We start from the raw sequence: 16,327 nt of genomic DNA on the forward strand, positions 1-16,327 counted from the left end.
TTCATTGGTTTTATATTTAGCAAAATAGTAGAGAATCCGAAAATATTCGGATATTCGGGTCGGAAATTGTTCGGATTTGATCACATCGAATTTTCAAAAGTGACATACAGTGACACTCTATGGTCTATTTTTTGGTCATTTATAAACACATTCAATATTGTTCATTAAAGCTTGTCCCGAAACACGATTGATTTTCAAAATTTCGAGACATTAGTTATCGAAAAATTTTCGAGAACTCGACTTGATTCTGAAAAAAACTTTGGAATCGATATTTTTGCATTCTTGTATATTTGTACAAAAAAAAAAAAATATGATAACCTAATATTATTGTAGTTATATCAATTGAATCACATTTCAATTATTTTAATTTCATATCTTCAGAATCTAATTTTTGAGCATTTAGAAAAACAGTGCTGATTTTATAGTTTTATATTAGAAAAACAGTTCTGATTTTATAGTTTTATATTAGAAAAATTCTGATTTTATAGCTTTAGCTAGCAATATTTTCAGTTTTGTAATTTAAAATTGCATAATGTATATAATATATAGATGAAAAAAATGAATGTATATAATATTAAAAGAAATAAAATAAAATGTAGTACTTAAATTCTAAGAATTTGTATAAAAATTTAAATTTTTATAATTAGATGCTGTAATTAGATGTAATTCGATATAACATATATAAAATTTCTTTTAAGTTATGATTGTTATTTGATGTATTATATGCTACATAATGAGATAAGAACGTAATGAAATTAGTGAAAATATAAAATAATTATATGGAAATTTTTCGTTTTTTCTCTCAATCTTTTTCTATTTGCGTAGAAAACGATATAAAAAAAAAAAAAAAAAATCACTTTTTATTCATTGAACTTCGAATTTCAAATTATTAATTGAAATAATTTCGAAAATGTTAATCATATCAAAAAAATTTTCAGACAATAGTTGAATAATTTTAATAATTGAATATAATTTGATATAATTTTTTTCATAAATATATAAAATATATAAAATTTTATACAATCATATATTTGGATCAATTGCAATTCTTTATTTTTTATAAAAATGATATTAACATTTTTTAAATATTTTAATATTTAAAATATAATATTTATAATATTTATAATATTTAAATATAATATTTAATATGTTAAATATTTTAACAATATATTTTAAATTTAATAGATATTAAATATATCAAAAATCAAAGTCAAAAAATATAAAAAGCAATTATAAAACAGGAAAATATTACAAAATCCAAATGTATGTATAATTATTTGAATGTATATAAAAAAAAATTAAATATGAGAAAAACTCTTTTTCATCTTTTACATTTTTCAGAAAAGTTTATGATGCGATCGTATGCCAAGAATAAGAAATTCCCATAATACATATATTCATATATATTCACCTACCTTGAATTATTAATTTGAATTTCATAAAACTTGATATATAAAAAAATAAGAAAAATATGAATAGATACGTATATCGCTCCGGGTTTTTTTTTATATGATAAATTTTACAAAATTCAAGTTAAAATATCTTTTGAAGTAATTATTTTATATAAATAATTTAATATTTTTTTATAGAAAATAACGAATTGAATTGAGTAATCTAAAAAATAAATAATTCTATTTAAAAAAAGTTTTTAAGTATCTATAAAAAAATGAATTATATCAAATTTTTCTGTATCATAACTATTTAACTTTTATTTGAAACTTGTAATTAAAAATTTAAAAATATTTTAAATATTTCAGTTTTTGTGATTATAAATAGCTGATTTATCCAGTATATTATATAAAGATAATAATGTAATAAAAAATTTCATTAATTAAAATAATAAATAAACAATATAATCATTATAATATTATATTATAACAATTATCGAATAGCATTTATCAATGAAATATAATAAAAGATCGAAAAATTTGAGCAAAAAAGAAAGAAATTAAAATTTAGTTTGATTCGATGATTCAGTTCTATTTCGAAATATGTATATATTTAATCATCACACTTCAATATTATTTCACTCACAATTTTTTTTTAACGGTAAAACATAATAATTTTTATAACTTTACAGATATGAGCATTTATTAGATCGTAGCACGTTTTGTCTCGTTGATTCACGATATCTAAGACTATATAACGAATACTTTGTTCATTAGTTTTCGAAAGAATATAAAAAAGAAAAAAAAGAAGAGTATGAACTTTGTTTTATAATAGTCAAAAATTTTAATCAATTTTTTTTAGTTGATTTTAAAATAAAATTGATAAAAAAGTTGATAATGTAAAAATATCGAAATATCGTTTATTTTAAATTATAAATCGATTGTGTATTTTTATAATATATATTAAAATATTTACCTAATTATTCATATTTACAAAATATGTATTGTATTACTTAATACATATATAAATTATGTAAATTATTAAATTATATAAGATTTATCAATCGGCAAAACTATTCGGCAATATCAAATATGTATAGTTAGACGAATCGTTTTGAAAAACCAATCAAATTCTTTTTCAAATTGTCAATTGATGTCAATAAACATAAAAAAAGTTATATTAAAGTTAATAAAATGCGAATTTACTTCATCGTCACATTTATTATATTCACAAAATAAATGTCGATTTATTATGATACCAATGAATGATAGAAACACATTATTATAAATATTATATTAATGAAATCGATCAAAAATTGAATGAAGTTTGAAGATATGATTTCATATTATTCACTAATTTGCGAATAATATAGAGGGAAAAAACTAATTAGAAAGAAAATGACACGATGCGATTGCTATGCCGCCTACTGAAAGCATTAAGATATATTTTCACGTGATATTAAACATCATAATTTTTTTTGTCATTATGTAACAACATATTGCAATACTAAATTTAATATCATGACAATACAATGATGATAAAAATCATAACATTTAATATCATGATTGGAAAAAGCCACAATTTACTATAATCTGAAAGTATTTTACGCGTATATTCCGATAGGCGGTGTTCCAATCGCATAGTTTTTCATTAATTTAACTTTTCCCTCTCTATTATTTCCAAATCAAAGTGTGAAAAATGGACTGACAAACTTTGAAAATTAGTCTTCGTCCGGCAATCTTGAGATTAATGCGTATTTATTATATAGTACAATATTTTAGATATTTGAATAATGTAATAATAATTACACAATAGACATTTTTTGAAACGAAAAATATCAATTTACAATTTGTTCATACTCAGCATAATTAATCACATTATAATTGGCATTTATGGCGACTTTATAAAATATGTTGTTTTAACATGGGCTTTGAAGAAATGTCTGATTTATCTATATAAAAATTTTCACGATGGATGAATTTGATTGCAGTATAGTCTCTGTGAACACTAAATATAAATATATGTTTTTTCTTTTAGAATAAGAAATTAAAATATATGTTTTTTCTTTAAGAATAACTAAAATAATTACCTAATTTTATTATTAATATTATTTTATTATTTTTATTATTTTTATTATTTTTAATTATAAAATAAGGCAAAGTAATTTTAATCCTTCTTGAGCTATTAATCTCTATCATGGAAATAATTTAAGAAATATAAATTCAGTTCTTTTAACTGAATCCTATTATTGGATTACAAGTGATAAATGTTATTAGTGATTGTACAGTGAAGTGAACGATAAGCATGCGATGATACATGGTTTTCCTGTTATTTTTTGATGATGAATTATTTGTAATCAGATTTGTGCTAATTTATCATAAATTAATTCGTCCATTAAAAATATCGATGCAGTGATGGAACAATACAATGATATATTTAGTTCGAGTTGAATTTTCAGTTAAATAAATGAATTTAATTATTTGATAAATTATTTTTAATTCGATGCAGACTATAATGAATTATTCATTTTTTTATTTCAAATATATATTATTTATCTGTTAAATCTGTTAAAAAAGCTTTATAATTCGTTTTTTTCGTACAATATTTCGTACAATTATTTATTTTAAATAACGAATAAATTCGACTTTTTTTTTATTTTTTACAAAAACTAATTATTTAATCATTATTCGTAAATAAGATATTTATATAATTTGATATAATTTTTGCCCGATTATTTTGCACACTTGCTTTGATATATGTTGTTTCCATTTGTTTCGAATCTGATTACTCATTGATGATACATAACCAATATTACTGTTGCAAATTTACGCTCTATGATTGGTCAATATTTTTCATAATTTATCAACAAAACTGTAAAGAAAATTTTTATAGGAAAAAGATATTTGAAATTATTTTAAGAATTATATCAGTTAAGTTTTTTTAGTCAATTTCTAAGATCTTTACATAAGTCTAAAAAATGTACTAGACAAATTCGAAAAAATGAAATTTTTGATCATGCTAATTATAATGCTTTGTATGTTAATTATTTTTCTATTATATTAAAAGCCAATAAAAAAATATATATATAGAATGTGGCATTTTATTTGCAAGCATATTTCGAATACATTATAGAATGAAATATTTATTCACTATTATTTATATATACATATACTTATAACATTCATAATTTAAAAATCATTTTTCATCACTAAAAAATAAAAAATGAGAAGTTAAAAATAATTTAAAATAAATATCATAATCTATCAAAAATGAAATTAATATATTAAATGTCAATCAAAAACATGTCAATATAATAGTATTTTTTCAAAATTATATATATAAAATGCTATAATATAAATATGAAACACATAAGAATGTTAAATAGAAGTAAATAATAATAAAGTAAATACAAAAAAAAAAATAACTTAAATTTTATTTCTTCAAAAATTAATTAAGAAGAAAACAATGAAAAAACAAAACTTTTGTTAATAACTTCAATGTTAATAATAAAAACATAAACAGAAAATATCAAAAAATATTAGATAGAAAATATTTATTTCTTTGTGTTTATATTTATTTTACTATAAATAATTTCTTTAATTTTTGATGATCAAATTGATTTTTTTTCAAATTGATAAAATAATTTTATTTTTTTCATTGTGTTCTCTTCCATAATATACAAGAAAGTTTAAATTACTATATACTTTTTATTTTATCAGACTATTTTAATATATTTATACATTTGACATTTATAACAGCATTTCAAAAACTTTAGTTTAATAATTAATTATTTTTAATGAATTCCGTATATTGTTGATTTTCATGAAAAACTTTTTGTCATTCAAATATTGATAAATTTTTAATAAAAAACAATTTTTTTTCTGCAATATAATTACATTTAACATTTGTATATTATAATATTTATATATTAGTATATATTGAATATTCTATTAAAGAAAATTTAAATTAATTGAACATAATCTCAAAACTTAATTATAATTATATTTAACTTACAATATTTATATCATAAAGTACAATGAATATTCCATAAAAATTTAAATTAATCGTAAAAAATTAAATATTTTCAAATATTCCTTTATTTATCTGAAAAAGACAAAAATTGATAAGGATTGTTGTAAATAAAAGGAGATAAAAATTTTGTACATGATAAAACGAAATTTATCCAAAAAAAAACAAAAAAAAAAAATAAAAGAATAAAATTTACCAGCAATTAAAAGGCGTGAGATCCACAGTGTTCCAAATATTGCTCGTTTCGCGAATCTGTAGAAAAATGGCAACGGCGAGGTTGAGAAATGGTGCACCCCAGGCGAAGATGCTGTACTTGAGGTAAGTCGGTGGATCGTCACGCCGTGGAATCGATGCGACCGTGGCGTAAAGATGATGACACATCGCAGCCAGCCAACAAACCACCGTCATTCGAAGATACTGCAAACTCAACCCCAGGGAAATGCACAGCTCCGAATCCTACGAACATTTCGAGATCTCACATTTCTCTTTTTCTCCTCGTTTTACGATTTATTTCAAACTTTTTTTAAATTGTAAAGAAAATTTTTTTATATATTGAAAGATTTGTATATAATAATAAGAAAGCAGTTCTATATTTTTATTATATCCAGGATATATTGGATCGAAATAAAAAAGTTTTTTTGGATTTTGAAAGTTTTTTTAATATTGATAAACAAAATATCTATTCTACAATAAAAAAAATTTTTTTTATATTTGATATATTATATATTTAAAATAAAATATTTATTTATTTTCAAGAATTATTTTTTATCTATTTTCATGGGGATTTATAATGCGACAACTTTTTTAAAAAAGTTCTATGGTCTACATTATAATTATTAAATTTTTTCATAAATAATTCTATTATTTATTTCGATCTGTGAAATTAACATAATTTTTATCTTTTTTTATGAGAATTCAAGATATATATTCTAAATTGAAAATAAAAATTTATCCTTATATTTCATAATTTAAAAAATTAAAATGTTGATATTGCATAATATTATTAATTTAAATTATTAATTTAATAATTTTTAAATTTTCTATTATCTAATATTTATAATAGCAAATGAACATATATTCGTAAAAACAAAAATATATAAAGTTAACGTGTAATTGATAGTAAAGATTAATATAAAAGATTTTTATGTATAAAAATAAATTAAAAAAAAAGAATAAAATTTTTTTGATTGAAGTTTCGTTTTCGAATAAATCAAATTTGCAAAATTTTCAAATACAAGGAGAAATTGTTTAATTATGTCGAATGTACTGGTAGGAAGATATTCTATATATCTATGAACATAAATAATAAAAATATAATAATTTTTTTTTATTTTAAAATCAATTTCTAAAAAAATTGAGCTTGAAAATTTGACGATTATGTGATAAAAGTAATCTATAATTTTTACAAAAATAAATTGTCATTCAAATGCAAACAAGAATAAATCAATTTCATTTGCAATCGATAAACTGATTGACTCGAAACTTTAAATGAAAAAATTTTATTATTTTTTTTTAAACTTATTTTTATAATTAATTTTAAAATTCTGATCGATCATATTAATTACATAACATCCTATGTATAAAATATATTTATATCAATTTACATTTTATTTGTTATTATATTGAATGAACAAATGAATGTATGTAGTTAGTGTGTACAAAATAATGGATAAAAAAAAAAGAAATAATTTCTAAAAAAAGTATTTTATGATAAAAAATCGAATGTAAAATATTGTAATTAACAATATTATTCATATTTTCCAATATTTCGATTAATCAAAATTAACTTCCAGTACTAATTACATATTCATATAATTTTAAAAATTGATTGATAAAGCGAAAAATTAATGACAAACAATTCTAAATTTGATTTTTCAGCTTGTCGATAAAAAAAGAGAGAAAGAGAGAGAGAGTAATCCAAGAGAGGAAAGATCCGATTTGTTTAGTAGTCAGCTCATGAGTTGCGATATGATCGCATAAATTGTCGAGATGACGCTTAGCTAAAGAATCAGTTGCCAAAAAAAAAATCGACCAATATTTCCACGTAAGAGATATGTGCCGTAGGGACATCCCCAGAATAAGGTTTTGTCTCCTCATTCAACGCATTTTTTTTCTTGAAGGATTTTTCTCGGTTTAACGACCAATTTCTCGTGATCCTTTGTTATTGTGGCGCCCTCAAAAAAGAGAAAAAACGAATTCGTTATTTTTATTTGAAGAATTTTCGTAATAAAGCTATTTGCCAAAAGCGTTTGCCATTTTCGTAAATAAAGCTAGTGATGTCTGCTTTATATATATAAATTTCTAGCTTTTTGTCCATTTAAGAATCCATCATTATTGCTACCAATACTTGCAAACTTTGCAATCTTCAAAAATATCGAATTAAATTTTAGCTTATTGCGAATTCATAATGTCTTCACTTCGTGATCAAAAATCATCACTTTATGATTCCCATCATCAATGAGCCGATTGCCTCATTATTAATTAATTATTAATTGCATATTTATTATTATTGTATTATGTGACTGTGAATACATACACAATAATATATATTATTAATTTAAGAAGTCGAATCATCAGTTAAAAATAGATGCACATGGATAAGATAATGGCGTGTTCAATTTTTTTATATGTTTTAAAAAGAAAAATAAATAAGAAAAGATAAAGAAAAAATAGAAATAGATTGGAAAAGAAAGTCAAAATATAAAAAATTAAATCGTTCGTATCTAATTGCTAAATATAAAATTATATCTAATATTAGATTATTAATATTATATCTAATATTAGATAAATATGAATTTTGAAAAAGAAGAACAATAAAAAGAATTAAAAAAGAAGAAAATTATATGGATTATGTATTTACTATTTTTGACATAGTGGCAGTTTTCATAGCATATTAATTTACATTATAAATGTTACATTATAATGTATAATAAATATAATTTATATTATAAATATAAAATTAAATATAAATACACAATAACAAAATTAATAATAACAGGTAATACAACAAATAAAAATATAAATAAATAAGGAAGCAACAAAAATACAAACTATAGTGATGATAATGTCTTTCATAAATTCATTCCTTAATGCCAGCCAATAGCTATACTCATTGCCTCTTTCATATGCACTAATCACGAATTTCATTTATTGATATTCGACATGTTAAATGTATTTATATACATTATATACAATTATATACAATATAATATAATTATATTGTAGAATCTTAGTTCTATTCTATCTTTTCTTACTTCTTATCCCACTCCACAAAAATGTAGTGAAAGAACCTAGTGAGGGAGAGAAGTCACAGTCACCAGTTGCATGGCTTATAGTTGTTTGAATTCATGTATGCCGAGAATCGATATCTTATTTGTTTACATTTATTTTTTTCTCCTTTGCTTATTTATGAATTGTTGATATCGAAAAATAAGACGATCGTTTGCTTCATACGTGCTATTAATTAATATTTCATTCATATTATTATATTCTTACTTTTTTAGTTGTTCGCAGAATTTGATTTGCATCTGCGAACATTAAAATGAGCATTGTAATCTATCAAATCCGTGAGATTCGGATAAAACAAATTTTCCAAGTATGTGGAGTTATGAGATATCCAAATAGAAATAATTTTTAGAATATTCAAATAAATAATAATAAGATAATTAATTATTAAGGAAATATATTAGTGATATAATTTAAATTATATATGTAATATGTATAATCAGTAACATTCATGTATATTCATATAAATTCAATTAATAAATTTATCAAAGTAATTATTCTATTTTATATGAAACATATAAGATATAATGAATTATATATAAAGTAGTATATATAGAATAATTTTTTTATTAATGGAATATTATTTTCAATGAAATCAATTTTTAAAGTTTCAGTACTATTTTTGTTTTATAACTTTTATTAAAAATATAACTTTTTAATAGAAATATAACTTTGTACAAGATAAAGTAAAATATTAAACTATAAAATATTTAAGTTTTAATGTTCTATTATAAAAAAATATTCTCAATTGAAATAATATGCAAAACATGAAAAAATGATAAAAATTTAAAGATTGATTTTACATACTCAAAGATATTATCTATTGTAAAAATTTTTTCTATATGTAACTCATTATAACTTCTATGTAGACAAAACTTTTTAATAAAATCAGATTTTTCATTATACTACATATATTCATATAAATTCTAAAGATAATATATAATATTTTGACAAAATTAAAGTGATTAATTATAATAATAACATATTATAATATATCAAAATCTATCAAATCCGTATTTATTTATTATTATAACTTTATTAACAATATCATTATAATTTCGATCATTTAAGATTGTTATGGATTCGGTCATAAAGATTGTTTTATATATTTTAAATTTAAATATTATATTATATTTTCTATTTTATATTCGAACGATTCACTAAATGCCCAAATTCGTTATAGATTGGGATTGAGATATTTCAACATCGACAATCAAAATCGATGAGAAAGTACTTTTTGATTGGTTCACTCGTCAAACATTTCGAACACCAGCTGTGACGATGTATTCACGAAAACAATAGATAAACGTCGATCGCATACTGATGTACTTACATGAACGTATAACTGAATTTCAATGTAGTAGTAATTTTTTACAAATATTTCTGAAACTAAAAGAATTCGATATTTTCATGAGAGAAAAAAATTCTTTCAAATATTTATTTTTAAAATATATTTAAAAATTATTGAATATTGAAAGAATGGCTAATTTACAAGTTTATTTTTTTTTTTAAATTGTGATATGCCTTCATTTTATTTCAATCATTTGCAATTATTAGATTTTTGTTTTGTAAGTGCAATATGGCATTATAAAGAGTTAGAAAAAATGTCTATGAATTTGATTTACTGAAATAGATTTATTCTTTTGAAATTTCATGTTACGTGTAAGATTTCCAAACATGGTTCTATATTCTATCTGTCAAAATGTTATTTCATAAAACATTTGTCAAAGATATTTTCCAGTTTTAGAAATCATAATATTATTTTTTGATAATTTTTATTTCACTAATTGATCGATTGGACAAAGCCTTGAACAAGTATACCATATAATAGAAGAAAACAAACGTTCATTCGTCTTCAATTAAACTAGCTATGTTTCCAAACTACCATCGTTATTCGAATACCATTACTCACAGTTTGTATTCGGATATCTCTGAGATATCGTTGTTACCACTGCTTCGTAATTCTATAACCTAACTTAATCTAACCTTTACTCTTGTAGATTTCCGTGTGAGATTTCAGCGATGAATAAATGAGTGGAATGATAAGGAGAAATGGTGAAGGAAATGTCAAAGAGGAATATCGTAAATGGTATATGTTGTTGACCAGTACGGGTGTTGAATAAATTGAACATTACGCTTAGTAGGTTATGTTACCATGTAAAGTTTGTAGTCAAGCGGATATCGAGTGTCAATATCAGAGAGATGTTCGCGCAATATCGGATAAACGGTTTCGAAGGACAGTTGTCCCATTTCGGACATTAATATTTCGACGAAGTTACGATATGGGTTATCTTCTTGCCTTCGAGAATTGTTTATGTTGTATGTATAATACGATCTTATGAAATATTATGTATATGTTTGTGTTGTAACCTCTCCAAAGGTTAGGTTATAATATCAATTTTAATTCTTCGTATTCTCTAGATATTTATTAAAATTAATTTAATTGAAATTTAAATAAATTTTTCTATATAATTATTTATATTTTATTTCGTTATATAAAAAAAGATTTTATAAGATTATATAAATAAAGATTTTTATTTAAGAAACCAAATTAATTGTGATGCAAATTAATTTTGATTCAATATCACGATAAAATCAATATCTACTGAATTCTATAACTTCTGATTAAAACATTTCTTTATAACTTCTTTTTCTTTTCCTTCTTTATAAAGCTTAGTTTCTTAGATATTTCATTGTAACTATCAATTATCAATATATTATCTCATTGGTAGTTTTTGATATATTGATAATATTTGATGAATTCTATAAAATTAAAATGTAATTAAAATATTTTTTCATAAAACTTCTTTAATAAAGTTTAATTTCTGAGATAGATAATTTTATTGTAGAATTATGACTATTAATTATCGATATGTTAATAATATTATCGATATCTTATTTTTTATATATCGATAATATTATTAAAATATTAGATTAATGAGTAGAAATAATTAAAGTTTCTTATTTTTTATTATTCAAAATTATTAAAATATATAAAAATGTTATCTATAACAAGTTGCAATAAAAATAAATAAGCTTTATTGAAAAATTATATTAGTAGTTTATTGTCATTTCTATACATATTATTGATATCTTAAAAAAATTAAAAATTCAATATTTAAATATTAATCTATGGATAATCATTAATTTGTAATATCTTATCTTATAACTTTGAATGAGAAAAAATTAAAATTTTAATTATTCATCTATCATCTAATATCTAACGATATTATATCGAATTATTAATAACATATTATTACCGATATTTTACCTATTATCAATGTTATCTATTATCGATAATAATTATATATATATTATCGATAATAATAAATAACGGTATGTTATTTAATTCTTTCTAAATCAAAGTGCAATAATTATACTTTGTATAATTTCAAATTAATAATAAAAATAATAAATTTAATAATAATTGATAATAATAATAATAATAATAATGAAAATATGACTCGATGTAGGTCACGAAATTAATTATTAATAATTAAAAAGAATAGTAAAGATCAAACGCAAAACAATAATATCTTTGATTTGACGAAATTTGATCGAAAAATACGTTAATTAAGTAATTAGCATTTTATGTGGAAGCCATATTTTCGATGCGATTGGTTTGGATCGTACAAATTCACCGCGAAAATCGGATTTAAATTTCGGATTCATTAAATTTTTTCAGTCGTGTACTTTTGACCCTATTGCATGGACGTTAGTGCACAATGCTCTCTCCCTCTAATTGCAAATGAAAATTTTATCGATAAACGTTCTGATTCTGCAATTACACGTGCCGATAAATTGCATATTTATATTTACTTCTCGTTTGGCCATCGTTCTTCTTCGAATAACGAACATTCCAATCGTTTATCATTATTCACCGACAAATTAATTTCGAAATATGAAGCTATATTATATTTAACACAGATGTGCTAGTAACAATATCGAGGTCCATTTATTAGCGTCAATATTAATTTGATAATTCATCATGATTAATTTAATTGTAGAAATATTGAATCTTTAATCGTTTTCGTTATTGGGATTATATTGGATGATTTATTAATAATTAAATTAGGTATTATTGTATTATGATTGTTATATTGTATTTTCCTTTTTTAAATAATATTTTTTGGTTTTACTTGTACATGGTTAATAATTATTTCTTTCTAAGAGAGAAAAGTTAGAGTTGTGATAATTGTTATCAATAATATCGATAACGGATAAAAATAATTGAAATTTCTATTTTTTCTTACTTAAAATTATTATTAGAGAAATTGTTAATAATTATCTATGGATAAATATATTTCATTGTATTTTTGATATACATTGTATTTTTATATATTATATATATATTATATTTTATAAATTATTATTAGAGAAATTGTTAATAATTATCTATGGATAAAGATATTTCATTGTATTTTTGATATACATTGTATTTTTATATATCAAAATATCGTGATTGTAATATAATTTTTTAATGAAATTTATTTATTTTTATTTAGATATATATAAATATTATTATTAATATTACTAGATAATATTTTTTAAGAGTCTTAATAGAGAAAAAGCCTTAATAAAGAAAAAATTCGAACTTACTAATTATTTCATTAATGATACTTTTAACAATATTACCGATATATTAAAATAAAATATTGATAATATATTGATAATCGATAGTCATAACTTTATTTTCTATGTATTGACTGTTCTAAGTCAACGATACCTACAATTTTATCATTGTTATTACTATAAAATGAAGTTCATATATGTTTATTTCATAAATTTAAATCAAATGTAAATATAAATAAAAAATTCATTTTATATAATTAGAATAGAGAAAAAAATAATAATGAGAATATATTTTCTCAGTTTTATATTTTGGTAATTAGAAGTTTAGTTTATTATTTATGATTTCAATGATTTTGAAATATTAATATAATTTCTAAGATAGCAAAAATATTGAAGTTGTTAAAAAGTTAAGAAATTAAATCATAACTAAGAAATTATATATAACTTCTAAATGTATATAATAATTATTAAATTAAATTGGTAAAGTTTTTAATTACATTATTAAATATAATTTTCTAATTAATTAAAAACTTAATCTATATTTGATCCATTTTTCTCTTTTATTGTTTGTAAAAAAATTAATTAGATTTAATGGATTTGATTCTTTAATGGATTGCAAATACGAAAGAGGAAATAATAAAAAAAAAAGGAAAATTGTTTAGTCAAATTAAATAGGAATATAATTACTAGTAATGTCAAAATAAAGTATTTGTTATATTTATTATCTAAGTTAAACAAAATTTTTTGTGAATATTTCAAAATTAAAACTAAGGGACTAACATATAAAGAAAAAAATTATTCAAAATAAATAATGAATCTTAATTCATTTCATCAAAGTCATAAATAAATTAAATTTTTAAATAATTATTTATATATGTTTTTAAAATTTAATTTATAATTTAAATTCTTCTAATTTTTTGTTTAAAATGTAGCTAAATTAACAATATTAAATGTGAAAAAAATAGAGACAAAAAAAAATCAACAATTAAAGTGAATTTAACATATTATGAAAGTAAATAATTTAAAAAAAAAATTTTAATTAATTTGCAATCTTATAAAAATGAGAATAATATAGTCTCTCTAATAAAAATTATAAAAAATGTTAGAATCAATTTAAATACATTACACGTTCTTCGATTTATATATCTATAATAGGACATCTATAATAGGATTTTTTCAATATAATAAAATAAAATATAATAAAATAAAAATAAAAATAAAAAAATTAACAACAATTAAACAAAATTTTCACAATACATTGATTGTGAAAACTATAATTATTTTTTTACAAAAATTTTTTTATGATTCTTTATTCTTTATAATAATAAATTGATAAATCTATATTATAGAATCATAAGCTATGCAATATAAAAAGAGAGAGGGAGATATTTTCAGATATATCACTTTGAATATGGCTTAAAGATGCAACAGTGAAATGAAAGGCTTTTTCGAAAAAGTAAATCCTTTTGAAGCATCAAATGAAAGCGAAATAGAATAGCACAAAGCTGGAAGAACTCGAATCTTTCAATACTAGCCAATCTAAGCTCAGGATTATCCATGTTACTGACATTGACTAAATATTAAAAACCTGAATCGATTCTGAATTGACATTATGAATTTTACATTTCAAATGAATATAAATACTTGATCAGAATTCAAGATAAGTTGTGGAATTTTTTTATAGATTCTTTCACACCCTGGAATTTCTTTAAAATAAAATTGTCATTATAAATTCTCTTGAGAAAATAATAATAGAACAGATAAAAATAAGCAATTGAATTGAAAAAAAAGATAAAAATAAAAATAAAAATATATTAATTTTTTATATTTTGTTTATCAATGTTAAAAAAATTCTTCATTGTTACATATTAAATAAATACATATATTTAAATAAATACATATATTCTTCATTGTTACATATTAAATAAATTAGATTGTCTAATTAATTATCGTAAGATTGACATTGAAACGCATCAATTATTCGAAAAAGTAAATTAGATTTTTGAAAATAATTGATGGATTTTTCTCGATTTTGCTTGTTTTAATGTCTTATAGAAAATAAAAAAGAAAAACATTTCTTATAAATGAGATAGAAAAAATGTTTGTGTTTTGTTTTATTTACTTCAGAATTTAGAGTTATAGTTCTAGGAATGCGAATAATTTTCGAGACAGTTAGGCAAGTAAAAAATGTCACAGTTAATTGAATATTACTGTATTATTCAGTCAATAGTTTTACAATAATATTAAATAATCTTATCATGAAAATTATCATATCTTATATTCTGTATAAATATATTAATAATATTTATATTTATAAATTAGTATCTAACAATTTAGTTTTTTAATATATCTTCTAAGAAATATTTTCCAATAATACTTTTGTAATTTGTCTCCAAGAAATTTTCATTATGCAAAATATAAAATATTTCTATAAAAATATTTTTTTAAAAAAATTTCAAATGATAAAATTTTTTTCTATAAAAATTTTAGAGAAATACACTCTTATATGAATTTTTCTGTTATCTATAATAGAATTTTTTTTAAAAATGAAAGAAATCTGTTCATATTCCTATATTCTCATTAAAATGTTCATTATTGGAAAATTCAAAGACAAGGTTTCTATAGTTTTAATACAATTTTCCATTACAGTTTATATTACAATCGTGGAAATGTCAATTTGAAATTCAAATCAATCAAAAGTAGTGAAAGAAAGAGTGATTGTAAGTAATTGCATTTATCTTGAACAAACGACTACGTTTTACATGTAAATTATTATGTTTTGAAATAAATACTTTTTTTGCTTAAGTTTTAGTCTTTTTTAGTTTTATTTAAATTTAAATTAAATTTATTTAAATTTAATTAATCTTATTAAATTATTTTTAATTAAATTTTTATCAATAAATTATTAAGATTATTGACTTATTAATTTATTTTATACTATCATTTTTTTCTATCATGTTTATTTCATTTCATTTAGCACCATGATGACTAATAATGTAATATTAATATACACTTACATATTTATTTATCTATTTATTTATAATTTGTATAT

General features: G+C 20.4%; 1 protein-coding gene across 3 annotated transcripts in view; it reads right to left on the reverse strand.

Moving 5' to 3' along the window:
- LOC102676123 (cadherin EGF LAG seven-pass G-type receptor 1-like) overlaps nucleotides 1-16,327 on the reverse strand; it is a 154,115-nt gene that overhangs the window by 11,271 nt on the left and 126,517 nt on the right. For all 3 annotated transcript variants that reach the window (XM_031514804.1, XM_031514805.1, XM_031514806.1), the window contains one exon: nucleotides 5,615-5,874. In XM_031514804.1, the coding sequence (XP_031370664.1) occupies nucleotides 5,615-5,874 (260 nt within the window). The remainder of the gene's footprint in view (nucleotides 1-5,614; nucleotides 5,875-16,327) is intronic.

The sequence above is a fragment of the Apis dorsata genome, unplaced genomic scaffold (assembly GCF_000469605.1).
Source record: "Apis dorsata unplaced genomic scaffold, Apis dorsata 1.3 scaffold_1187, whole genome shotgun sequence".
Taxonomy (NCBI): Eukaryota; Metazoa; Arthropoda; class Insecta; order Hymenoptera; family Apidae; genus Apis; species Apis dorsata.